The sequence below is a fragment of the Phoenix dactylifera genome, chromosome 3 (assembly GCF_051530095.1).
Source record: "Phoenix dactylifera cultivar Ajwa chromosome 3, Ajwa_hap1_PhDact_Kaust_v1.1, whole genome shotgun sequence".
Lineage (NCBI taxonomy): Eukaryota > Viridiplantae > Streptophyta > Magnoliopsida > Arecales > Arecaceae > Phoenix > Phoenix dactylifera.
The window spans coordinates 54,209,688-54,235,374 of NC_143192.1; the positions used below are offsets into that span (position 1 = coordinate 54,209,688).

At 37.8% G+C, this 25,687-nt stretch overlaps 2 protein-coding genes, 1 long non-coding RNA gene and 1 other non-coding gene across 10 annotated transcripts; 2 read left to right on the top strand and 2 right to left on the bottom strand.

Moving 5' to 3' along the window:
• The first annotated feature begins 2,271 nt into the window (after positions 1-2,271).
• On the top strand, positions 2,272-13,522 carry LOC108511613 (uncharacterized). 6 transcript variants are annotated; one of them, XR_001879951.5, is made up of 6 exons: positions 2,276-2,563; positions 4,439-4,543; positions 10,396-10,570; positions 10,645-10,775; positions 12,561-12,751; positions 13,291-13,522. It is a non-coding gene; the product is annotated as an uncharacterized LOC108511613 (long non-coding RNA). The 6 variants fall into 6 exon arrangements; XR_016400010.1 differs by having other exon boundaries at positions 10,464-10,570; XR_015976750.2 differs by having other exon boundaries at positions 2,272-2,563; positions 4,433-4,543; positions 10,396-10,775.
• On the bottom strand, positions 2,648-12,707 carry ARPC2B (actin-related protein C2B). The gene is made up of 10 exons (XM_017844998.5): positions 12,577-12,707; positions 11,092-11,158; positions 10,533-10,740; positions 7,986-8,155; positions 6,198-6,275; positions 5,984-6,116; positions 5,529-5,620; positions 5,399-5,455; positions 4,596-4,647; positions 2,648-2,979 (listed from the first exon to the last, which is right to left on the bottom strand). The coding sequence occupies exons 1-10, from the start codon at positions 12,633-12,635 to the stop codon at positions 2,783-2,785; spliced, it is 1,113 nt and encodes a 370-aa protein (XP_017700487.4). The 5' UTR covers positions 12,636-12,707; the 3' UTR covers positions 2,648-2,782.
• A 2,798-nt stretch (positions 13,523-16,320) lies between the features above and the next one.
• Positions 16,321-23,777, bottom strand: BARD1 (breast cancer associated RING 1). Of its 2 annotated transcripts, none has more exons than XM_039117019.3 (13): positions 23,466-23,777; positions 22,030-22,083; positions 21,884-21,954; positions 21,701-21,808; positions 21,274-21,575; positions 19,911-20,189; positions 19,631-19,731; positions 19,013-19,199; positions 18,787-18,881; positions 18,551-18,680; positions 18,171-18,336; positions 16,872-16,990; positions 16,321-16,713 (listed from the first exon to the last, which is right to left on the bottom strand). In XM_039117019.3, exons 1-13 carry the CDS (start codon positions 23,666-23,668, stop codon positions 16,402-16,404), a joined length of 2,127 nt encoding a protein of 708 aa, XP_038972947.3. In that variant the 5' UTR covers positions 23,669-23,777; the 3' UTR covers positions 16,321-16,401. The 2 variants fall into 2 exon arrangements, with proteins under 2 accessions (XP_038972947.3, XP_038972945.3); XM_039117017.3 differs by having other exon boundaries at positions 21,274-21,593; positions 23,466-23,771.
• LOC113463329 (U6 spliceosomal RNA) lies at positions 18,447-18,549 on the top strand. Its single transcript, XR_003387416.2, has one exon. It is a non-coding gene; the product is annotated as a U6 spliceosomal RNA (small nuclear RNA).
• Positions 23,778-25,687: the final 1,910 nt, after the last annotated feature.

A 25,687-nucleotide genomic window follows, 5' to 3' on the forward strand; every position in this document is an offset into this window, starting at 1 on the left:
GGCAACAGCAACTTCGAACACGGCAGCCTGTTATTATTTTCTGCCATTTCTGAAGCCATGGCCGAAACTGAAACTTTGTGCAAGAGATTTACATTACCGCACATATACAAAAATCCAAATACTCATCCTCCGAGTCACTCGAATCACTGTAAATACCAACAAAGATATATGATGGATGAGAAGAATATCAAGAACGGATGACCATTAATTCTATGAAATAAGGTAAGAACATTAAAAAGGTAAACTTCCTTTTTGGTAGTTCCTTTCAATCCTTGGCAGGTCAAGATCCAATGCATATTTTTTGAGAAATTGCGAGGGAAGATCTACCAAGATAGATTATCGAGGTCCAAATACTTGGAGCTGCACCACCCAAGACTTGAATCCGGGACATCCTCCAAGGAGAGGGATGTGATAGCCAGGGCATTACCTAATACACTATTACATAAATGGGCATTTGCAAACCTGACAAATCATTGCATCCTTATCTAGATACCTGAATTTTTTGATCATATCTAAGACCAAAACAGTGTATTCAACAAATTTAAGCTTCAATCCTATTTATTCTCTCAATTATAAAAAGGTTTTCAGGAATAGATTTCAATTCATTCTCTGCATTGTTTTTCATTTTCCGAGAAAAGCTTATTGAATCTTCCATTATCTCATTTCCCTTCTTGATTTTAAGATCTTTCCCAAGAGCAACCCTGAATATAGTGGCCTCATTTAATCCCCGTTAAACCTGAAATTAGCGGTCTTGAAACGATTTCAATGTCACCAGCATCTAGTTTGCTGTTGCAAAACCAACCTATATCATGACTTCCCACATTACAGGCCAAAATTTAGAAAATATGTATTTTTTCACCTTGTTAAATAAATTCTTGCAGGCTAGAGTTACTCAATCCCATTGTTGAATTATTAAAAATAATAAAAAGCACAATTTTAGGTTTCTAATTTTCTATTTAATTCAATTCAACTCGGTGTCTAGATCCAAATCGGTATACTTGCCGAATGAAGATCTATAAAGCCGGCCCCAAACAGTCGAGAAAAGGGCGGATGGTTATTGTTACAGTTATGGATGCTTCCAAATTTTTGTCAAAGATACGAAATCATGGTCCATTGTTTCAACATTTTTAGGCATCATGACCAAGATTCTCAAAAGCTCAAACTCAAACTCTAAATTTTCAGGCAACTTTCATTAATACACTATGCTTTATGTATTTCACTTACCATGATCTGACATTGGTTGGAACTTAACCATGCTTCTTATAGTTGCACTTTGATAATTACAAGTGAGATAAACTAGCAGATTGCTGTAAACAATAATGGATCATCTACCAATTTCTCATGAAACTTCTATGATTTTTTGTCCTTAGTCTGAGCTACTCGTACAATTAAAAAAAAAAACAATTTTTCAATGGATCCCTTACCTAGCAGCTGATAATTATTCGCGCAATTAGAAAAGCAATCTCCGAAGATATAATTAGGTAATTTTTCATATATATCACGAAACAAAATATTACATTGATGGTCGGGAATGAGGACTAACCTGGGATGGAATTCCAAGATTTCGACAAGCTTATTCCCGTTGCAATCATTCCACTGGACTTTCCTCCTCGCAGACCTTTTCCTCTTTCCGGCAATTCCTCCCTTGGCAGCCGGCGGCAAAAGGGATCTCCTCTCGTCTTCCTCCTCTTCCCTCCTATTTACTCCATCCACAGGCCCCTCAGCAGCAGAGGACTTCCCCATTTAGCCGGCTTTATAGCTCCCACGGCGCTGCAGATCCTTTCTTCTCCACCACAAGCCGTGAAAGCCGACTGCTAAATTTCCTCGATAACTTCGACACTCAGACCCATAAAACGATTAAATGGGGATAAAAAATCGGGTTTCCCCCTTTTCCCAGGTAGGAATCCTGGAAATGGATCGCTTAATTGCAGAAAAATCCGCAGAAAAATAAGAAAAATTTCGGCGGCGAATGGATCGACTGTGGGAAGAAATATCCCAATCGAGGAAACAATTGACAAGAAACAGATTGGGGATTTTTTTTAAAAAAAAACAAAATAAAATGGGAGGAAATTACGAGGAGGAGAAGGTGTGGGGGGCCAAGAAGGAGGAGGCGGGCGGGAGGCCACTTCTTCCCCGGCGTTCTCGCAAATATAGCCAGGAGTCCGGCTAACGTGCATCGTTCGCCGTTACTTTTGTTATTAAGTATATATATATATATATATATATAAGCTTTGGTTAATAATGACGGTTATTGTTGTCATTATTCGACTCAGGTTAAAACCTGGACCAATACTTTGCAACTTAATAAAAACAATCAAGAACGGTTTTAGGGGAAGGGCCGTTTTGACGGTGATAACGGTGTAACAGATAAGCCTGTTTAGCCAGGCCCCCTTTCCTCAGATCGAGTCCGGCACCACCGTCCTCTCCCTCTCCGCGCCGCTCAACGGCGGAACTGCCGCCTCCACCACCCGGAGGCAGTCGTGGGGGCCTCCATGGTAGCCGATCGCGACGACGTCGGGAGAGCACCGGCGGCTCCGCTCTTCTCCTGAAAAGACGAAAAGAGGTCTCCCTTTCGTTCGTTCTTTCTTCCTTCCTTTCCTTTTTCTTTCCCATGTTCTTCTTGTATGAATGCATAGCGATTGGATTGTTTGATCGACGGCAAAGCTGAGAAATCTTTATATTTTGGTTTCTTGATCCAGCTACAAGGGTTCAGTGTGGGATAAAAATTATGACATTTGACATATGAATTTGTCTCTTTCTCTCCAATAAACGACTAGTATGGTCATTCCAATTTGGTGTATTTTTTCAAGGAAGGGAATTTAGGAACCCTGAACCATTTCCTTCGGAACCGGTCCAATCCCTTTATTCTGATCCGAGCGCGCATCCTCTTGATTTGATTAGCAATTGCGCTGCATCTCCTTTTTAGGATCTTCGACTTCGAGAAGCTCATCCATTTCTTCACACGTTTGCAGCCTGGGTCTGATACACGTAGACAGTATGAAGAATGAGAGAAAAAGGGAAGTTTCCGTGAGGATGAAGGAGCCAATTTCATTTACCCATCTTTTTGGCCAATAAGTAGCAGATTGTTAATTAAGGCTTTCCAACTTTCTTTTCTTTAATCTGTATTAGGCCTATCAGTGCCGCAAAACTTCTACATGTTTGATTCTAGTTAACTTTAATCTTTTCTTTATGCCCTTCTTTCTTAATTTTGACTTTTTTGACAACAGATAAGGGTTCAGAATTGAGGCTATAGCATTTTTATTTTAATGTAGTGCAGCCTATGTCATTGATGTAGAGGTGTCTTCACAAACTTGTGAAGGCCCCAATAATCAGTCATATCAAGAATCTGTCAAGCAAGATATAGAATTTAGAATTCTGATTTTTTTTAGGATTCATTTATTTTAATGGGACTTTGAGTCATAGATTTGGTGACAACCTACAAAACATTTTAGTTCCTCTGAGTTGAATTTAGATCATCAAAAGGACAAACCTGAAGTATCCTGAATCTAGTTTTAATAGAATTATCAACTAATTATATGAAAAGTTACTGCTTATGACAAAATCTGTAACTTAATACAAAGTATACATCTAATTTAGATTGTTCTAGCCTCATTTAGACAGGCAAGTTTACCTCAATTTCTATATGGAAATGGGTTGTTGGCTAAGCTGTTATTGTACACTCTTCAATTTTACTCCCCAAGTTTATATGGTCATTCATGTTAATGAATTTATAATGAAAACAGGATGTGTCGATATTTCTTTTAGGTAATTGAGTTAGTACACTCTAGACTAGACAATGTTGAAAGGCTAGACAATGGATAAATAACTGACTCTGATATTTATGACTTCTTGGTTTACTTAGTCTCAACATGTCTTTCATGAATTTTTGTTATAGACTAAGGAGAGTTCAATACATTTTATTTGAAAAGCAGTAGTATAGAAGAACACGGTAATGACAGGCATATAGGGTTAGAAACAAGACGAGGAAGAAGAAATGGAGACAAAAGGCCAAGACTTTTCATTTGGTTTCACAGTAGGCAGACAATATTGGCCAATATCTCGCATAAAAAGGGATGCATGTTCCGAACACCAAAGTATTTCTTTTATCAATTTATTTGGCTCTTTTATTTGACTTCTTGAAACTCTTTTCTCCTATAGCAATGGTGTTGGGGTGGGGGATATGGTGGATTTGATTGCATAAGTCAGTTTTGCTCAATTAAACAGGATAGAAAGATATGATCTAAGAGAAGTGGTCCTTTGGTCTTGCTTGCATCTGTGGCTTTTGAATGCATAAATGTATAAGTATAAATGTTTCTACTTGCTTTTAGCTATATATTCTTTTAATAACGTGGCAATAAAGGAATTTTAACTATATTATTGGTTGTAAAGTCATTTATATTATGTAACTGTAGATTCTAAATTTTCTGCTTAGGGACAGGTCTATATGTCCGTGTTGGAATAAATTGGAATACCTTGGTGAGCTTAATATCTCTAATGTTCTACTTTAGATCGAGACCCAATGGAAGCAAGGCATCATTATTAGGTATGTTAGATAAACTATAATAAAACAAATGTTCTTGTCTCAGATTACTCACTTTGGAGTTTCTTATCATCTCCGCCTCCTCTTATCCTTGCATTTTGCATCACCTGTAATGATCAACAATACATAAGGACCATGATTCAGCGGTGAATTTTCTCTAACAGTTATACCATGTGGTATAGGCAGGGAATCATGCAGTTATGCTGGATTATCAAAGATGAACATGAAATTATGGTTAAATATTTCTGCAACTTTTTTATTCACTGCATGCAGATACCTTCTCTGTTTTCGATGCTCATCTTTTGTGCTAGAAATGATTCCATTTCACTATCTATGTCTCAAAAAGTATGCGAATGAATGCTCAGAAGCACAGAGTCAGAAGAATAAAAATGTATTGTCGACATATACATCGAAAAGTACAAAGCTCCATCAACATATCCATGTTTTTTTGAGCATAGATGTATGTTAGTAAGACTCATGATCAAGGTCCGTTAAACCGATGCAGAACCCATGCCGGTCGGCTACCGGTTTGGTATGAATGAACTGGGCGGTTCACCTCGGTTCAATAGACCCTGATTCCAGCCTTTTAAAGAGATGGGGAGACCCAAACCGGTTCAAACCGGTGGGAACCGAGTGGTTTGCACCGGTTCAAACCGGTGGGAACCGAGCGGTTCGCACCGGTTCCGCTCCGAACTTTCCGGTTCGGGGCGGTTCGGAGCGATTCATGAAGGGTTTCAAAATTGAGGGCCGAACCGATCTAGTTCGCCACCGGTTTTGGCCTGGTTCAGCATACCTTGCTTATGATATGAAGCTGTTGTTAAAAAGAAGCATTCCTCATACTAAGAGAAAAATCCTAACCTCTACTAGGCTCTCCAGGCGCTGCCTCATTTTTATCTGGATAAAACCTCTGGTACACTGCAGACAAGTGAGTTAAGTTACTGGTCTGGAATATAATATACATTAGCAAGTATCCTCTTTGAACACATACCTTTACATAATATTTCACATGGGCATAGAAGTTCAATAGAATCCAGACAGTTCTGTCTACTTTTGCACCTTTAACGTGATGTGATAAAATGTCTGGATAGAAGCCAAAAGGAAAATATTTTTAGACCATCAGAAAAACTCTACACGTTAATCTTTCTGGGATAATGCTTAGGGATAAGTTGGTGGATCAGCAGTCATTGCATCAACACGTGTGCCTGTTTCTTTCAAACCTAATGCATCCATTAATTGTTTGTTGAAACTTTTGTGTGGTTTAGTTTGCTGAGAGAACTGCATACTGCATGTGCTTTCCATCACTAAAACAACTTGGCGCGGGCTTTACAAATCCTTCTTTGCTTAGTATTTATGGTAACTTTTTTCATGTAAAATGGTTGCCTTGAGGCTTTTATCTTGAGGACTGCCACACAGAAAGCTGCAGTTTGCAAGTTGTATACTTACCAAAAGACACAAATCCTCCATTAGTAGTCAAATATTCGAAAGGTTCTCCTCTTAACTCTGGAGGAGGGATTGGTGACCAGGTGCAACATGGTGCTTTGGTAAAAGCTGCTGAATGGCCCATATCCATGAGTTCCTGTGATCCAGTTCCTCTACTTTGAGAAAAAATAGCATATGTTAGCATTAATTAGTTTAGGTGTATCATGCAGCAACTTACCTGAAACAATGATGTTGCAAGAATCACATCTGAATTATCCTTGAATCGCATGGGAAATATTGCTTTTAGCTTTTCTGGCTGTATCACATAGTGCCAGTTCTTGTCAGTATCTCCAGCATTAGTAAAATACTACAGGATAGATACAAAGACTTCTACTAATGAAAATTGTCATGTGTATAACATAGATACTAAGTGACTTCTGGAATTACATAAGAATCATCTTAAGCTTGTTTGTGATGTATTTTACTGCCTTCATGCTCGACTAGCATGACAAGATTCATAAAGGGTCAAATCTGATATTGGATACTAAAGATAGTATGGATTTTTAATATGATAGGATAGTGTGTACTAGAAATACAGTATTAGGGGACACTTTAGCTCTTATAATTTCTAAAGTATTGACACTTTTAGAAACTTGGGCATACATGACTGCCTTGAGATTATCATGACACTTCTGGGCACCTCAAAAATGGGGTGTCTATCTTGTTTTGGAGATTGATTTCTTAGACAATTTGTAACACCTGAACAGTTGACTCTCATGCCACGTTTTTAGCTGACACTATGCAAAAGGCCATTAGCAAGGTCCGCCGTACCGGTACCGGTCGGCGTACCGGTGGCGGGCCAGACCGGTACGGTACCGGTCCGGTCCGGTACGGTACCGGTCCGGTCCGGTACGGTACCGGCCCGGTCCGGTACGGTACCGGCCCGGTCCGGTACGGTACCGGCCCGGTCCGGTACGTACCGGCCGGTCCGGTACGTACCGGCCGGTCCGGTACGTACCGGCCGGTCCGGTACGTACCGGCCGGTCCGGTACGTACCGGCCGGTCCGGTACAGTACCGGCCGGTCCGGTACAGTACCGGCCGGTACCGCGAGCCAAAAACCACAGCACCTCGCACTGTGGTTCATTAAAAAAAAAAATTTGTACCGGTGCGAACCGGCCGGTACGAGGCCGGTACCAAGCGGTACCGACCAGTACGGGCTCCGTACCGGCCGGTTCGCACAAGAAAACCGGAGATACCGGTTTTCTTGTGGTTCCGGTACCGGTCTAGGACCGGACCGGTACGGGCCGGTACGGCATTCCATGGCTATTAGTTTTGCAATGATGTTTAACTATCTTTTCATTATTTGGTAGTTTTAACTCGAGAAAGGATGGTGTACCGATGACTTGTCGTTCCTTAAGCATAATTTCAGGTTAGAACTTGGGAGACGAAATGAGATCCACTAAGTTTCAAATAAAAAAAATTAGTCCATTGTTTCTTATATTAGTATCTTTATCATCATACCAGATAGATCGATGATCTGAAAGTATGTGGACGAAAAGTGGTGGATCAATACTAAGGAAAGAGCAATTGGTCTAGTTGATTACTTGATACCAAATCCAGATAGGGGGAATAACAAGCTTTTCTTTTGTACGATAGCTATATGGAAACAAATTAAAACACGGACCAGGTTCTAAATAGAGGACAACTGTGAAGGGAAGAAAAATTTATTTCTGGAGTAGTATAATGGCATGAAAACATTTTAACCTAATATTCCCTTATATTTCAACTCTGAAAAAGCTATAAAATTTGATTTAATAGTATGAGGTGCCTGAGATAAAGATATAAATTATGACTTAACATGGATGATATTAATGAAGAATATTTAACCTCTATGTAATAAGTAGAAACAAAAATAAAGAGATTTACATTGTTGTTGATTTAGTAATTATTTGCTGCCCTTTTTTCCTGGTTCTTATCAATGAAATTATATATTTTAAGAGATATAAAGCACCGCACATGAAATACCATTCTAATAACAAAGAAAGGCTCTCTTGGGTGATAGACAAGTTTGATAGGCTTGCACATTCCATAAGCCATATCTTGTGAACCAAGATTCCATAACATATCTTTCAGTTGGGAGCTCAGTATTACTGCTTGTAGTGAGGAAATCTTGCTGATGGCTTTGATACGATCTTCTGAAACATTTCAAAAGATTAGTGTTTCATTAGAAATGGAATAACCAATAGTATCAAATATATTTGCTTGTCACTTTAAAACAAATATACAAAAAAACCATCCTAGGTTAAGCTACTTTTCAAAGTCCATACAAATTATTTCTTGGATAGACTTTAGTGGTGTCTAAGATTGTGGGTAGATTGTAAGGGGTAATGATGAGTAGATTGTAAGGGGTAATAATGGTCTCTTTTAAGACCATGAATCCCACAGAAAAGTAACCGAGTTTCTGCTAAGTTTCTTTCACATTGATTGTTGGGGTCACGTGTTTGCAGGAAAAACTTTTGATCATTTTGTTCTTTGTACTAGACAGTAATAAACATTTCTTACATTATTCTTGTTCTAAAGTAGTCATATTCATTTTGTTTTTCTCAGAATTGCAATATCTCCTGCACTCTTTCTGATAGATTCATCAATAGTGCTTACTCATGCTTTCTTTTTCCAATTCGCAGCCTGTTCTTTTTGTTTCCTGCCATCATCCATCATCATACAATTGAACCATCATATGCTACAAATAATTAATATTATCCTATGTGCTGAACTCAGACTCTTCCATTGTACCTAGTCAGTTTGACTCCATAATAGCCATTGCCTTTGAAATTCTAGCGTTCACCACATCACTTTTTCTTGGAAACATTCTGAACAAGGCTTCGCCATCTTGCTTTATAGGCTTTGCCTTTCTTCATTTTAAATAACGTAGACATAACGTTTTTGCTTCAAAAGTTATCACAAGAAATATTAGTGTCATATTTTATGGTTACAAATCCCTTGATCAATTGGTTGAGAGACCTAGGAGTCAACCCTTGGTCAAGGGTTATGAATCCCTTCTTAACCACAATTTCAACAAGTTTTAGAATATTTGTGAATAGACCATTCTGCCCACTTTCACTCGGCTGTATAGGTGGTTCTCAAGTGGTTGAGCCGCATTTCCAGTCTTTTATAAAAACAGGACCAGCCAGAGGTCCGGTTCGCAGGTTTAACTAGCTGTTCAGTATATGTGCATCCTCATCACGTATTCAGAAGAAAACAGAAGACTTTACATTCTTTGTTCATACACATACATAAAATTAAATCCTTTTGATGACATTACCCTAGGGTGATAGCAATCAGCAATTAAATTGTCGGGGTAGTATAAGCCTCTTCCACAAGTAAACATAGGATGCATCTAGGAAATTCCTGAGAGCATTCACCAGTTAAACCTTTCAGTGACCATGACCTGCTTTCTGTCCAGTTTTCAAACTAATTCTTATCATGCAGTTGATTCCAAATCGTGGAATTAAGCAGAAATAAGATGGTTTACACTATGGGGCCTAGCCTTGGAAATTTTACACAAACAGGTTATGCTCATCTAATCCGAGGTTCAGAGTAAGCTAGGTCAAGCTGATTGTAAGTGTGGAAACAAATCTAATCCTCAAGGTTAAACTAGGGTTAAGGTCATTTCACTTATACTCCCTTCCTCTTGTCAAGTTTAGAAAAAAAGAACTAGCACAAGTCTCTAAATTAAAGAGATTCCGTTATATTTTTATTGGTTACAATTGCCTTTTCCTTAAATCATTCTTAACATGGTTAAGTTCTTTCTGGACCAATTGTGAGAAATCTGAAATTTTAATTTTCTTCTGTCTTTACTGAACACAAATGAAACATTGAGTTTACTAATGACAGGTGCTAGCCAGGCACGGTCCATTTCTACTCATACCAGGCCTCCTATTCAAAGCAAGACTTAACACTACTCTTTTATGCTAAAAGAAACTAATTATGAGATGTAGAAATATCACTTCATCGAGTAGGGAGAGGCATAAAATTTTGTGGTTAACTGCTATAAAGCGGCCCAATTTAAGTGCCACAACAAATTTGATTGTGGAGGTCACTGCTTCCAGCTCCAAAACTTCAGAAAAAGTTGATTGTGAAGGGTATATACCTAATTCTACCCCCCTTTTTCCTCTTTCAAAATTCATGTTTGCCAATTTTGGGGCCCTTTTGCTATTTTGTGGATCTAATAACTTCGTGCTATAGAAATAAACCCCTGTGGTTCTCATTGATCTTGTAAGTTGATTCAGTAATTAGATACTAATATCGGATCAATAAAAGTTGCTTCCAAGTGTTAAGAATAGGTTAATACAATTCTCTTCCAACATGGTACCTAGTAGGGCTCAGCGTGCAACCTTTGAAAAGATAACCACATTGAGTATGTTTTTTTTTTCAGAGAAGGCATTTGCAATGCTGATATGGTTTGCTCTGACTATGAAGATCATTATTAAAAATCATTCACAGGCAAAGATCATGTCCCACTATGAAGATATCTTCTGGCTAAGATGAACGTAGAAAATTAAGATTTCATACCTCTGCTCTGTGGAAGTTTGGCAAAGTCAAGTCTGAGAGTAAGTACAAATCCTTCTTTTGGAGGTTCAAAAATATCTGCAATATCACAGTACCCTCTTCTAATATCCTGTAGGGTGCAGTCAGGAAGACCATTTCGAAGCAAAACTTCTGGAGACAATGGTGGTGTAGATATGGACAAGTATATAATTTCGGGATCAGATGCTGAAGCCTGCGCAGAGCTACTGTTATTTTCATGGCCAGAATGTGAGTAATAATCATGAATGTTTTCTCTCCTTGAGAAGAGCTATTGTTTTCTTCTAACAACAATTCATTTTATGATGGTTTCTCATTTCAAATTAGTCAGTTACTCCTGTTTGATTATAGAAATTGTTTGACTCTATGCAAAAGTAGTAGGAATATTCGTAAAAGTTTATGATTTGATTTAACATCAAAATTCTGTGAGTCAACATATCCTGAATACTATTGGTAACAGTTATGATATTGGATATTGTACAAAACTACGCAAAAGAATTTTGCTTCTATAAAAAATTAAAAAGATACAGAGAATGCCTGAAAATACCTGAACATGATACCGCACTGACCCAAATTCATATAAGTTGTGATCTGTATCTGTTGGTTTTTCCGCACTATCAGCAATACACAGTTAGAGGACTTCAATATGAGATGCAAGCTGAAGTTCAGTATGTATATGCTTGCATTTTTCTTTTAAAAAAAAGAGCGTTTGAATGAAATGAATTTTCTTAAGTACAGAATGAGGAAGCGTAACAGCTCTTAAAATAAATAATCTTGTAGAGTTGGAACTGATTGCATGGCATAGCTCGTAGATTTACATAGCGATTTAAAGTAGGGCCTTTTTTGGATTGGAAAGCAAAAGCACAAGTTTTGGTTCTCTTTCAGAAAGAAATTGCTCCTTACAAAAGTGAGAGTGCACCTATCAGCACCCTACTTTCGTGGAGTGGAGATAGTTGCCCAGACACTAGTTGACACAAAGCTAAAATTGGTGCTAGTTTATTATGCGATCCTGTTGTACTGGTCTCTTGAGAATTTTAAGAAGCTAGGTACACAACATATTAGCCCAATGAAATATTTGAGAATTGGCAAATCAATAATGATGGGACGTCTCTTAAATTAAGCCTACAAGATGATGAGCCAAATGAAAGAAAGAAGAATAGAAAGAGGATCTTGGATCCCATCATGGGAAGAAAGAAACAAAGAGCCTATTGAGCGGGGTACAAGAGATGCTAGATGCTCCTAGTAGGCACTCAAGGGGTTCCCAGCCACAAGTCAAGTGAAGTATGTCTCGAAACATTATCTCAAGGCTTAGAAAATTACAGGGACCTATGATTTGAGGATCCAAAGTTATCGAACTGGGAAAGATATTGGATATATCTCAAATCCATGCAGCCAATGTATTTTTTTTAGAGAAGACGGGAAGGGTTAATCCTGACTAAATTTGGATTAGTGTCTTATGGAGATCCTTACCTAGCTTGAAGATCTCGAGGATTAATCTGGATTTTTCATCCAATTAATATAATCTGATACTCTTCTGCTAGCTATTTTTCTCTGTTTGGTCCTGGTATCTTGTATCCTCATTCATTGTCTTCATGCAACTAGGTTGGGCAAAGCCCAGCTCTCTCTCAAAAAAAAAAAAAAAACAATCTTAAACTTGTCATGTTCATCAACACAGACCATGAAATACAGACACCCAAAAGCTTCATTTTAGAGAAACTTTGTATTCCTCAGCTTTATAGTAACCCTTAGTGCTTTGCCGAATTATGCTGGTGTTTGAGAATATTAGTCTCGCCTCTGACATAAATATCGGTAGTTTGCGTGTTTTTATTGTTTGCAATCTTTTTCAATATTTCATGAACCCCAAGGAATTCTGATATACCTCCTTGATATGCGACTTAAACTGATTGCATGGAGTACACTTTTTTTGCTATATCACAGAAACAAGACCATCTAACCTGCTTTTGCAAGTGTGAATATTTGTAATATGAAGGCTTACCTGTGCAATTCGATTTTCAGGGGTATGAAGGCTTACCTGTCCAATTTGTTCAGGATCTCCACCAGTGCTGGTGATGCCCTTTTGAAGCATGCCATCCTCCTTACGGCCTCCGAGAGTCCATGGAGAATTCTATATAAAGATATGCTGAGCGGGACGTCATTGTTGCTTGTGTCAAGGGCTGTTTGAATTTTAAATTGGCAAAAAGACTGAGGTGAGTGGGATATCCCTTCCTAGTTCCTAATGATATACTCTCTCTGAAGCAAACCTCTCCTTTTTATCATATTCATTGCTTTGTTTCAAAAACACTCCACAATGATATCTTCATCTTCGATCATGTCATGAGGACTCATGGTGGTGTAATACCTGCTGTGCTGCTCTGAATCTTCTCTTGTAAAAAGGCCTCCTAAATAAACCCAATCGAGGACAAACACTTATCACAGGTGGTCCCAAAGCTGAGCTCACCTGTAGTCATTCCAGCCATCAACATCCTTTGATCATGATAGGAAATCTTTGGTGTCTGTACCTGAGAACGAGGATTCAAATACTGTGGGATGGGGCCCTCTGTTTTTTCCATGGAACAACACTCCTGTGTTCATGGATGCCCTGTCCTTGTCCCGTTCCTGTCCTTACACTCGGAATGGTTGGACATCCCACCATCCCACAGGGACCTGAATCTTTCATTGAGAAGAATTCTTTCAGTGATTTTACCTATCAGTACTTTGACATATATCTTCTTTTTCTGCAACACAGGCAGCTCGAGTCGAGTTCCCAAGCTAAAGATACTCTGAACATGACAAGAGGCTTGGTGGTGCCTCACCATGCCCAGGATTGATTCTTGCAATCTTCTAAGCTTAGGATGCTTTAGTTAAAGAGCTCCAGATGGAAACCTCTACGAACTTTGAATTCAAGCTCATTATTGCCTCTGTTGCTGCGACCATGATGCATTGTGCAATTATCTTTTAATTCTGGTGCCAAAGTTATTGATTTATCAATCACTACAAAGCCAAATACTACCGAAACTTGTTCTCCTCGTTATAACCTTTCAGATTATCTTTACCGTACACCTGCTATTGGGCTTCCTTTCTCACATCAAGCAGAAGAATCACGCTCAGCATTTTTTTTTTTTTTGCTTTAAGTTACGTAGGCCTTCAAACTTCTGCTCAACCAACTCCGGGATCCCCAGAGTTGATATCTTTATTACGACTTTATTGGAGAAAAATAAAATGAAATATCAATCATGTTTACCATGTTGCTGTCGGTTAGCTTGAGCTCATCAAGCCTTTGGCTCCCAAGGCATGTACAATGGATTCATTTTGAGACAAGGGGTGGGGTGAACATAAATAAATGTACCATGTTATTATTATCAGCTTAAGCTTATCACACCTCAAATCCAGAACATAATATAGCCATGCTAGCGGGGGTATAGCCCATAATAATATAAAGCCAGCAATCATAATCTCAAATAAAATAAAAAGTTCAAATCCATCATCTATCAAATAATTAAATAAAAACTAATTCATAACATCTAAAATTAAATTTAAATATCAAAATTTATAATCTTAAAATTTAAAAAGTCATCGGCTATAATTTTATAATCAATTAAAAAGTTAAAATTTTGCTACAAAATTACTAAACTTACTGGCGCGAATTTTAAGCTAGGATTATTTTTCATTCTTAATGATTCTATTCGTCTAGAAAAAAAATAGAAAGCGATAAGCTACACCGCTCAATAAGTAAAACTTGCACGATTTAACTCAATTAAGCATAATTTTTTATATGAATCTACGCATTATTTAGAAAAAATAATAATTATTGCAAAATAAAATATTTCATATTGTCATATGTTAAAGTAAGTCATAATGCCAATCATGCATGCCTAAGTCATCAATATTTCATAAACATAGTTTTTAGTATACTACACAAAACAATCATAAATCATGTTATCATTTAGCTATATCATAGTTCAAAATATTGCATTCATGCTAAGATCACTTTATACTTTGACAAGATCTGTATTCGTAATCAACAAAGTATTATATTTCATATGCCAACTTGATACCTGCTAGCAGGACCTGTGTATGTGTGGAACTACTTCCAGATATTGATCTTTCCCAATTCTAGGGTTCATTTATATAGCTATCTACGAGCTTTTGAAATATTTATATCTTTTTTCTTAAAACATACACATAAGTAGATAAAAAAAATACTAAATAATATGATAAAATATTAAAATTCGTGCTTCATAAACATCCTATTTTCAATAAAAGCATTCATAAAACTGCTTTTCATAATAAAGCATAATTTTCATGATACATCTGCCGATCATTTATTTTAAGAAAAAATATATCATCACTGATAAACCATATGCATGTCAAATATGTGATAATTTGACAATTAATAAGGAGTGTAACTTACTTTCTCTGATTTGAACCTTAAAAATTTATCAGGCAAATTTGCTAAATCAATTTAAAATACTAAAAGCAAAATTAATTCCTATATGATAATTTTAATAGTATTAAAATAACAAAAAAATGAGCTTATTTGTTGGTCGGGCAAGGTGACGTCTCTGGATGGGTCAGAGCTAAATAATTCGATCCATGAATCATGAAGCAGAGACTCGATTAAGGCCAAGATTATTCGATGGGGATCATCAACACGGGACCGGGGCGAGCGGTCCAACAGATTACCGAGGCATCAGGATGGTTTAGGGCGTCTACGGTCATCTTGGGTTCCCAGGAAAAAGAGACAAGACTCTAAATTGGGATTCATGGTTGAACCAAGCCTCAGGTAGCTCTTTCGATCTCTCTTCTCCGGCTTGGAAGCAATCGCTCAACCAATACCGCCCCATCCGCCTGTCGGACCTGATTAATCGCTCTTTGTTGTTCAAAATGAAGGGTTTCATTTTTGTAATTTTCTAATCGTGGGTCTGCCTAGAGAAAGTGTGGGAGAAGAGAGAGAGAGAGAGAGGGAAGCTTCGCCTTTCTTGTAAGAGGAATGAGAGGCTGGGATTGCCGGGGATCATGCCAGGGGGCATGGTCGGCTGCCGGACGCAGTGGACGGCCGGCAATGGTGACCGACCGGCAGGAATAAGGGAAGGACTAGAAAGATAGGGGAACGAGTTTTTTTATTTGTTTTTGGCCATTCACCAGCGGCCACGACTTTGTTGCGGGGGCACGTAAGAAGTCTAGAGAACTCGACCAAGAGTCTAGTGTCAAAAGGTGGCCGTGTCGACAACTGGAAAAAGGGAAAGAAGAGCCAGAAAAACAGAAAAAGCAGAACAGGGGGTTTTCTTAATGGATTTTCGACCGATTTATCGGTAGAATTCGACCGAAACCTACTCAGTGGAGAAGGGAAAAGACCAGAGAAAAAAATAAATAGGAGTGGGATGCTTCATACCTCATGAAAGGAAGGAGGCAGTGGCGATCACCGGTAAAGGCGAGCTATAATAAGATCTCATGGCTTAAGCCTTATATGGATGATGGGAAATTTACAGCCACCAGTTTTTGATGACAGCATAATGATAGCAGGGAGCTTATCAAAACAATAAGAAGCCAACTCAAAACAGGTGTCTGGAATTAGAAGCAGAAAGTGGGAAAGGATGAGGTAATTTCAATATGGCATCGAACGTGAAATTAAGTGGGCAGTTTAGAGGCACCTCTGTAAGTGATGAATTTTGGCGTATTTCTATTTGAAATCAGCTTTTGTTGATTCTGTGAAACAAATTAATAAACGGAACAAACCCACTTCAGATACTTGTTTCATATGTATAAGGCCGGCATGAATCGATAAGAATTGTGACATAATTCATCCAGCAAGAAAGCAGTACAGATAACATCAGCATTTTTTGTTGAGAAAAATAGTCTACAAGTTTAGTTGTACATTGCAGGAAGCAATAGAATCCAGAAGCCATGTGTGAGGGATGACCAGAGAGCCAATTCTGGATGCTAAATCTACGGCCTCTTCTTTTCTCTTCTTTATAACCTCATGCTGATCATCTGAATTGCTTCCTTGCGGAGGTTCTGTACTATAAACAATAGAAGTTGTAGGAGTGATTTCACTCTTCTCCAATACAGTTCCACCAGCAGCAAGAATCAAATCTTCAAGATGGTCCTTGTAGTAAGGCATAAAGTGACCACTAAAATAAAAGGTTAATCCTGTAAACAGTTTTGGTGCCTTCAAGAGAATAGCCCCAAAAATTAACACCAGTCAGTAATCCATATACAGATGCAAAGACGAGCTCAAGTGACAAGCAGTTAAAAAGTCTATACAGATGAATCTTCTATAGAAGCTCTTCTTGCTAGTTGCCAGTATTATAAGGGAAAGAGAGGAACCTTTTGCATGGCTCTTATTCTTCCGTTTCTGGGTCCATCAAAGGCTCCATGAATGTCATGGCTGATTTCATGAGGCTCCTCTGGAACCGGGTGCCCAGCCTTCATGCATGCTCTAAGCCCTGTCAGCAACAGCGGGAGCATCATATATAGCAATGAACTAGAAAAGAGGGTAAAAAACAAATCGTAGCTAATTCACAAAACTTTGGACACTCATTTTTTTATGATAGAAATGGCCCATAGGTAAATGAGTTACACAGTAGATGGGTAGCCCTTACCCAAATACCACTAAACCCCAAATCATGGTAAAGGCAAGATTCAAATACTTGGTTCCTTGGTACAACTACTGAGGACTTTACCAACTTGGTAGGCCAGCACTTTTGAATACTCATTAATGTTAGAGCACATAGTTATAAGATCAATAATACCAACATGGCTTTCAAGCGTAAACATGCTTGTGCATTCTCCGACCACATATAAAGTCAGATATCAACATGTAGGATATACTGGAGGGGACCAAGAATTTCACAGAAGTTCATGCTTGGAAGCATGTGGTTTGCTGGTTTGCATACAAGGATCTCTTGGTGAATGTTTGAACTTGTCTTGAACCATAAGTATAGCAAATGTTTTCTCAGTAGTTTCTAAATAAATCCTGTCCTCCAAAGAGCAAAGAAACATGCTAGAACCGAGATAGTATTTGCCACTTGGGGAAAAGTATGGAGACCATCAAGTGAATTCCGCAGCTGGATATGAGTGATTAAAATTATCACCATATGTTGAAATGAATTTGAAATAATAAATTGAAAGATCTAGGAACCACAAGAAAGTTAAGAAACCTCTGAGAAATAAATGAAAAAAACTGGTTCTCAGTGTTCCCCTCGCTCTTATATTTAATCATGTTCCTGAGTAGCATCCCTCTTCATTTTCTCCAACTGTTTCTCCAGGATTTTCCCAATTTTCAAGAAAAGCAAGTTTAATTCAGTTTAGTTATTTTCACTGGAGACGGTTGTGTGATTCCTTAACATCTATAATCCAAATAATATGCAATATTAGCACTATGCCTAGGCAAATGGGCAAGATATGTTGAACTGTAAAACAGAGCATAACACTCACTTTACAGGTCACTTTGGTTAGGCTTTAGGGTTTAGTTTTGTGTTTGGCACCCCTTTCACTTTCCTTTTTTTAATTAAATAGAAAACACAAAAATGTTTCTGCTAGGTCTAGCTCTCTTTCTCTCAAAAAAAAACAGTTGCTACTTTTTTCAAAAAAAAAAAAGATTAGCTTTATCAAAGTGATACTTACATTCTACACTTAGAACCCATTTTCCGCCCAATATAGCCATGAGCAACTTAAGTGTTCTGCTGCAAGCACCATGCTCATCAGTGGCAGCAATCACATGTGTTACATTTGGCTTCCACGTATTGGTTACAGAGGCACCAGTTAGGCTCACAAAGTCATTTAGAATATCCTGCACAAATTCAAGTTAATGACATGAGAATTGAGAACAATTAAGTCAAAAGCAAACCAGTATAAAAAATCAGCAAAGTGACAAGAACCAAAGGTAAGAATTGCCAGAATGATGTCACTTCCAAAACATTTGACAAAATTTGAACGACTCAGAGAAGATTAGCATGGTTCCTGTGCAAGGATGACACGGACAAAAGAATTTCTAGAATGACTACCTTCTCCAAGTTAGAGAGTGAAGATCCGCATAGCAACCATTCTTGAGTCACACCGGGTGAAGCTGTCCAAAGCTTATCACTCTGTTGCTTTGTAGGTGAAGTTAAATCACCTGGTGAACTGGAATAGCATCTAGCATAAAGAAGCAATGATCAAGGTCAAACAAAGAAAATATGACCAATGTCAATTGAGGTCAAAACAGAGATAATCCATTAAAACATATGCAGAGAGGTCATACAAGGAACGATTAGCCTTGGTCCTCTTTCTAGCCTTTGATCTATCACATGGCAGCTTGTGTGAAAAATGAACAGGACACAGCAAAAGAAAATTTTCCTGATAGAAGAAAAATCATCACTTTTTAAATATTTCAAACGCTGACAGTATAAATACCAAAGATACAGTAGGAAAGAAGTTGGCAACTTCTACAACAAGAAGGCTTGAAGAAGATAAAAGCAGAAGCTTACAGCATCCCATCGACAATCTTGGATATCAGCAGCACATGGGACATGAAAGCTTCTTCGGCAGCTCTTGACATAGCAACCAAGAGCTGCTCCCTTGAGTCCACAGCTGCTACATTTGATTTTTGATGCACGTAAAAGTTCAGCCTCTAAATTCACAGCAGTCTCACCAACAAAGAATACTTGTGGTGCCCTGTGCACAGACAATGGACATCAAACAGAAAATCTTGAAGATACAGCAAAATACAGCTACGACTAGGACTAGTTGTTCCAACATTACAAAAATATATCATTACCAAAACAACCACTTGTCAACAAATTACTAGCATTAATTTCTTTTAGAGATAAAAGAAACCCAAAATACATATAGACAAAACAGCATGAAAGATAATAATCTTGTACTTGCTTAAACAATCATAAGAGTGTTATAAAAACAAAAATTGCATGAGCAATTGTTCAGCTAGATCTCAATTCATATTAAATTGCTAAGTAGCATAAAGTATATCTTTCACAAGAAAATAACTCACGAATGATTAACCAAATGTCCACTGGATAATAGCTGCTAAAATGCAATAAATAAAATTCACGAAATTAGATAATAATTTGCTAAAATGTAATAAATACCATTCAATGCATTTCTGATGCACGTGTAAGACATTGAGCTGCAATGCTTGATCATCTGACACTGGTTTTCCATCAATATAATGTAACATTGGTCCAGAAGCCTGAAACATCACTATGATCTAAGAATTTTGTTTAAACCCAACAAAGCACGAATCTCAGCAACTTAACGTGTAATAGATGTAACTTTAGCACAATTATTAAGCCAGCAAATTATTGTCGAGAACAAAACTGGCTTTTCTAATGAATGAAGAAGGAGAAAGGAAAAGCTAGCATATCTTACCTCAGTTGTTCTAGAAGAATAGCAAAATGCACAACTAAAAACCCCATTTGTGTCTTCATGAACAGTTGTATGCAATGACTTGATGTTTGGGCATCTTTGATGTTCATGTTCAGATTCAGAATTAAATACTGAAAAATCCTTAGCCTGGACATCACCACTAATATCTCCAACATCAACTGCATTATGCAATTTTTGCCTTTTTAATTCTCTAATATAGTCTTCTCCTGTTTGAATAGTTCCAACTTTTGAACCTCTCTTGCATGAATCATTACCATTTCTCTGAATCAAAAAAAAAGAAGAAAGGTTCAAATTCATGTGTATGTGTGCATGTGCGTGTGTGCATGAGAGAGAGAGGGTAAAAATGTCAAATAACATAAGCTATAATCAATACAAGTAGGGGAGCTATTTTTGGACATTTATTACTAATTGACAACCATTGCTCTTACTGCATATGTCTTTACAAACAGGACAATAATACCCAAGAATAACCAATGTAATGGCGCAGACTCAGCCTACACATGCTCAAGAAAAATTTAGATATTGTTATGAAAACCAATTACCACTATATCATCAAAAAGAAAAAAGGAAACAAATTACCACTAAATAGATATTATAAGTTGAGGAAACAAATCAAAACTGCAAGTTGCATGGTTATATGGCAACAGCAACAATATCAGCATACTAACTTAAAGCAGTCACAAGAATATGTTATTGACTTAAACAGTTAGAAAGCGTATGCCTGCATTACAAGTAATGCGTTATAAGTTACATTTTTTTTTAAATCATGGTTACAATTTTTAGGTGTTTTGATTAGTATCATTTCCTTGTGGCAGCTTATAACTGCTAAGCACATAAGATTGTGGTCATGTATCTTTCAGGTCCCGTTTTCCCAACTTTAAAGCAAGTCTTTTTCTTTTCTTGTTTGAGAAAGGAGTTAGGGAGACCCAACCTGATTCTTTGATTGGAATATGAAGCAAGTCTTATCTACAGAATTTTTCAACGGATATATCTTTCACAACATATATAATTTTATATACATTATCCTGAGTATAGGCAATCTTTTATGTTAATATTCTACAAATAAGCAATAAGCACCAAGCTTAACTTTAAAAAAATAAATAAAAAGAAATTAGGAAAAAGACAGACAAAAACACCTTTTCCTTGAGGGAAAAAGGTAAAGAAAGAAACAGAAGAATGACCTAGAAAGTTTGTATGAATATGTATTGTGCCATGCAATAATCCCTTTTTTGTTGACAAAATGAATCAAAGTTAATACTTGTGTATTCAGGATGAGGATGAGCTTAAGTGAGTGGAAATAGTTTTTGAACCTTTCTTGAAAATAGGTAATTGTGTGCTAACTTACAGGTTCATTTCCCAGGTCATTGCTGTCATAATCTGAATCTTTCTGGTCACCAGATGATTGTGGACTGTATGGATCCTCTTCTTTAAGAAATGCTTCCACTCCATTGTTTTTCACATCTTTCTTGCTTACATTCATTGCCGGCTCATTTTTCTCCCCTTCACATCTTGGATTCCCAGTTCTAAAATTCCCAAAAAATGGTGCATGTGATGGCATATATTTTGAACCCTCTCCAGCCCTGTTATGCATCAGTTCCTCTTCAGATTTCTCCTCATCATTTCTGTCACCAATATCTGGACTACCACCTGAAGGCATCTTTGTGTCTGTTTATTATATTACAAATTATACAGCTATTAAAATGAATTTAGAAAAAAAAAGTTTTAGATCATATGGTTACAATGTTGCGTATGTAAGAAAATATTTGAAATACCAGAGATAGCAACTTGTTCCCCTCTTTGTACAAGGATAGGACCAATAGCTGAATTCATGCTTTTATATATGTTCACCATTATTTCAACATGAACAGCAGGCCTCAAATCTGCAAGAAATTTTAAGAGCTTACAAAAGCAATGAGATCTAACTGGACAAAAACTTTACCCAAACCAGAAAATACCTTGATGATGAAAAGGTACTTTACAAATAGGACAGTCATGCCCATGCATGGTTGAAGTAGTGACACAAGGACTGCATATAAACAAGAAAATAAATAACTATCTGGAATACCATAGAAAAAAAAAAGGTTGAGGGGAAAAAAAAAACCTGCACGAAATGTGATTACATGGCAACAACCTTGGCATGTTAAGCAACTTTAAACTGCCACAAGAAAATATATAGATCAACACTTATAAAAATGATAGTTACTCTATAATTAATGCATCACTACCTGAGACTAGACCTCCATAAAAAAATAATTACAGGAGAAAAAAAATGATGCAAGATTAGCATGCTGTGTGCAAAAATCTATAAAACTAAGAAAATAACATTACTTCCTGCCTTCATTGTTCCATGAATATTGTTAGTAAGTGCAACCATTTTTTAACTTGAAAAAATGAAAATGACAAATATGTTAGTATATACTCTATCAAATTATCTAATTCAAATGCCAGGGGTCCTCAAGTTTATGCTAAGTTATCTAAAAAAACTTGATTTTTCCACTGAAAATCTATGCTAATAGAGGAAAACAATATCCTCTAAATCTTATTATTTGTTGGCTTGTTGATAATCAAACTTAGAAAAAATCATCACGAGTAGATGTTTTCTCTCCAGCAGTAAGGTTTCTTCTCTTTCATTCAGTTTTTACCTTTAATTAATATTCAGCTTTTTTAACTCAACCAAGCAGAACTCTGAACCCTTAAACACACATTAAGCAGCAATCCTCTCCTAGTTATCCAAAGGTCAGTTCTCTTTCTTTCACTGCACAATTTCTGCGCATTCTTGTTATGGCATGAGAGATGCCACCATATTTTGAAGAGAAATATAGTACCATGATTTAATTTAACCTTCCATGCAAGTTGCAATCCTGTCTTTTTTTATTTGGTGCTTAAAGACCCATATAATCCTTCGTAAGTCCTATTGTACAGTTAAAACTTCTGATAAACATACCGCTCATAATGCACATGAATTCAAGTATGCATAAATTTCCTAAAGAAATCGTAAATTTCTCATCTCTTTTATTATTTTCAAATGATAATATCATGTTGAATAAGAAAGTGTATGCATATATCGAAGGGATAAAAAAAGAGTACACCAATAAAAAACAAAAAAAATGATTCTTTACATACATGTACACGAAAAACAAACTGGCACTCTCATCTCCTCTCTCTTATGGGGTTAGCAACCAACTTAAAACAACAGAATAATTATTTAAAAGAATCACAGGCCATAGGCGCAGAGAGAGAGAGAGAGAGAGAGAGAGAGAGAGAGAGAGAGAGAGAAGGAGAGAGAGACTGTCTAACATGGCTTCAAACAAGAACTGTCTTAAATTAGCAGAACATATCAAAGAAAAAAATTTATGAATTCAGTATCACTGGCATAAGAAACGAGTCAAAGGTCTAATTTTTATCAGAATTTCGGTCAAAAATCATCATTTCATCACAGAAAATAGAAAGAAACCAACGGATAGTAGCATGAAAATCCAAAAATCAACACCGGATTTTGATCAACGAAATGAAATCGAGGGAGAAAATCAGAGATACCAGATGGGACACGTGAGCTCCAACTCCATCTTCTGCAGATTAAGTACCAAAGGGTTTAGCAATCTCCTGAAACCCTCTAGATCCGCCATACTCTCTCTCGCTCTCGCTCGCACGCACGCGGAGTGAGGATTTGGGTTTTTAAAGGAAAGGACGTCGTACTCGCGAAAATGGCATAGAAAACACGAAAGCGCGGGAGATGGCATTTTTTCGGAGACGCAGGCGGCGGGGATCTTCCCACGTCTCCTCCGGGACGAAAAATAGCGCGGGAGCCCGGTTCGAGTGAACCGTTGGAATCACTTTGAGCGCGGCAAGTCCACGTTCATTTGGAGGTAACATTTGGATTTAGGAGTTGCTGAAAAATCCCGGTTTTTTTTTTTTTTTTTTTTTTTTTTTGCTTAAGAAAAGGGGTAGGGGGGAGGAAGGAACAAGCCCAACCCCGCGTAGCAGCCCCCACTGGGCCCCCGCCCCGCCAGGAGAATGTTCGATGCGGGCAGAAATGGCCGTGTGTTGGGCACCCCGACCGGTTTTACTCATACCCTCCTCACCCATGGGCCCGGCTCAGCTACCCCTCTAGGCTCTGGCTCGAGTCCCAAGTGTGAGTACGTCACACCCGGCACCACCCCGGCTACTAGCGGTTCAAGAGCGGTCCTATACCTCAAGTCCAAGCAGTGGCCCAAGTAATGAGCTCCGGTCCACAATTTAATCGTCGCCGCAGCGATTCGAACTTGGGACCTTAAGGTTAGAATTTCTGCCCAGTACCACTAGGCTACCACCTTGGTGGCAAAAATTTCGGCTTTCGCCTTCAACTTTGGACCACCCCAAATGTACACGGAGCGCATGGCTCACGATGAGGCATAGTTAATGTCCATGTCATGTGCTAATAATATCCATAGAAAAACAAGCTTGGCATAGGCATACACTGCTGAGAAAAGATCGCTGCTTTATAGCATCCATCGACTATTGTGGAGTGTGGCTTCTAATTGGCTACGCATGTTTATAGGGAGGCAAACTATATTAATGACTGGATTGTTTCTTTTGTTGTTCATCACTCTTGAAAATTTTATCTGAATGAACCACGTGTCTACACCAAAGTTTTATATAGTCTTTTATTTTCCAATTTTATTGGTCGTTAGTCACATATATATATATATATATATATATATATATATATATATATATATATATATATATATATATATATATATATATAGAGGATGCGAGTGGCTGTTGTACCCCCCCAAAAAAAAAAAAAAATTCTACTCTTTTCAAGTATCAAATGGCTCTCAAAAAGTTATTTCATTGTACGAAGATGATGGATCATCCATCCAAAGCATATTTGGTGAAAGAGAGTTGAATTTTGGAATAAAAATAAATGACTTTTGGACGTCCTTTGTAGCCACTCTGTGAGCTGCGCTTATACTAAAGTAAAAGTAGTGGAGCAGCTGTTGTACCAAAAAAAAAAAAAAAAAAAAAGCTAGCTTGTGGAACAAACTTTGCTTTTTGAGGATTTTGGTGGAGGAGCGTAAATGGCGACAAGTCATGGAAAATGGACGCCTCTTGATTAGTTTTGCAATACACTCATTTGAGTCCAGATTAACTGCTCTCAAATGCCTCCCTCGTCTGGGAAGAAATAAGACAGCAACCATTAAGGGATTTTTTTTTTTTTGGTTTGGGTAAGAGAACAATAATGAAGAGAAAGAACAGAAAACTAAATACAACAAAGATAACAAAAACCAGCAACATCCAAGGTAATCAACCGAGCAAGATCTGAAGGGAATGATTGAGTTGGCGACGAAGTCAGTTACAGAACCCATACCAGCCAAAATAATCCACGATCAAATTAGCTTCCCTATATACATGCACTGCTTTGACGGACACATCAAAAATCATATATTTTATATCCTGCAAGCAGTGGAACATCAGGAACATGTGGGTGAGCTTTCGAAATCCAAGAAACTACTGTGGCAGAATTACCTGTTAAGATCAGATCTCTACACTGCAGTTGATAAATAGCTAAGGTGAGCCTCTCCCAAGCTGCTCTTAATTTGGTCAGGATGCCAAAGCAGCCAGAAAGCACCCGGCTGCCTCGAACCCACCATAATCAACCAGCTGGTATGATCTCGGATGATTGTTTCGGAGAGAGCCATCAAAATTCACCTTCAAGAACCCATGGGGATTTTGGTGACTGGGAATCAGACATCCGAGATGGGACAAGGCAAGAA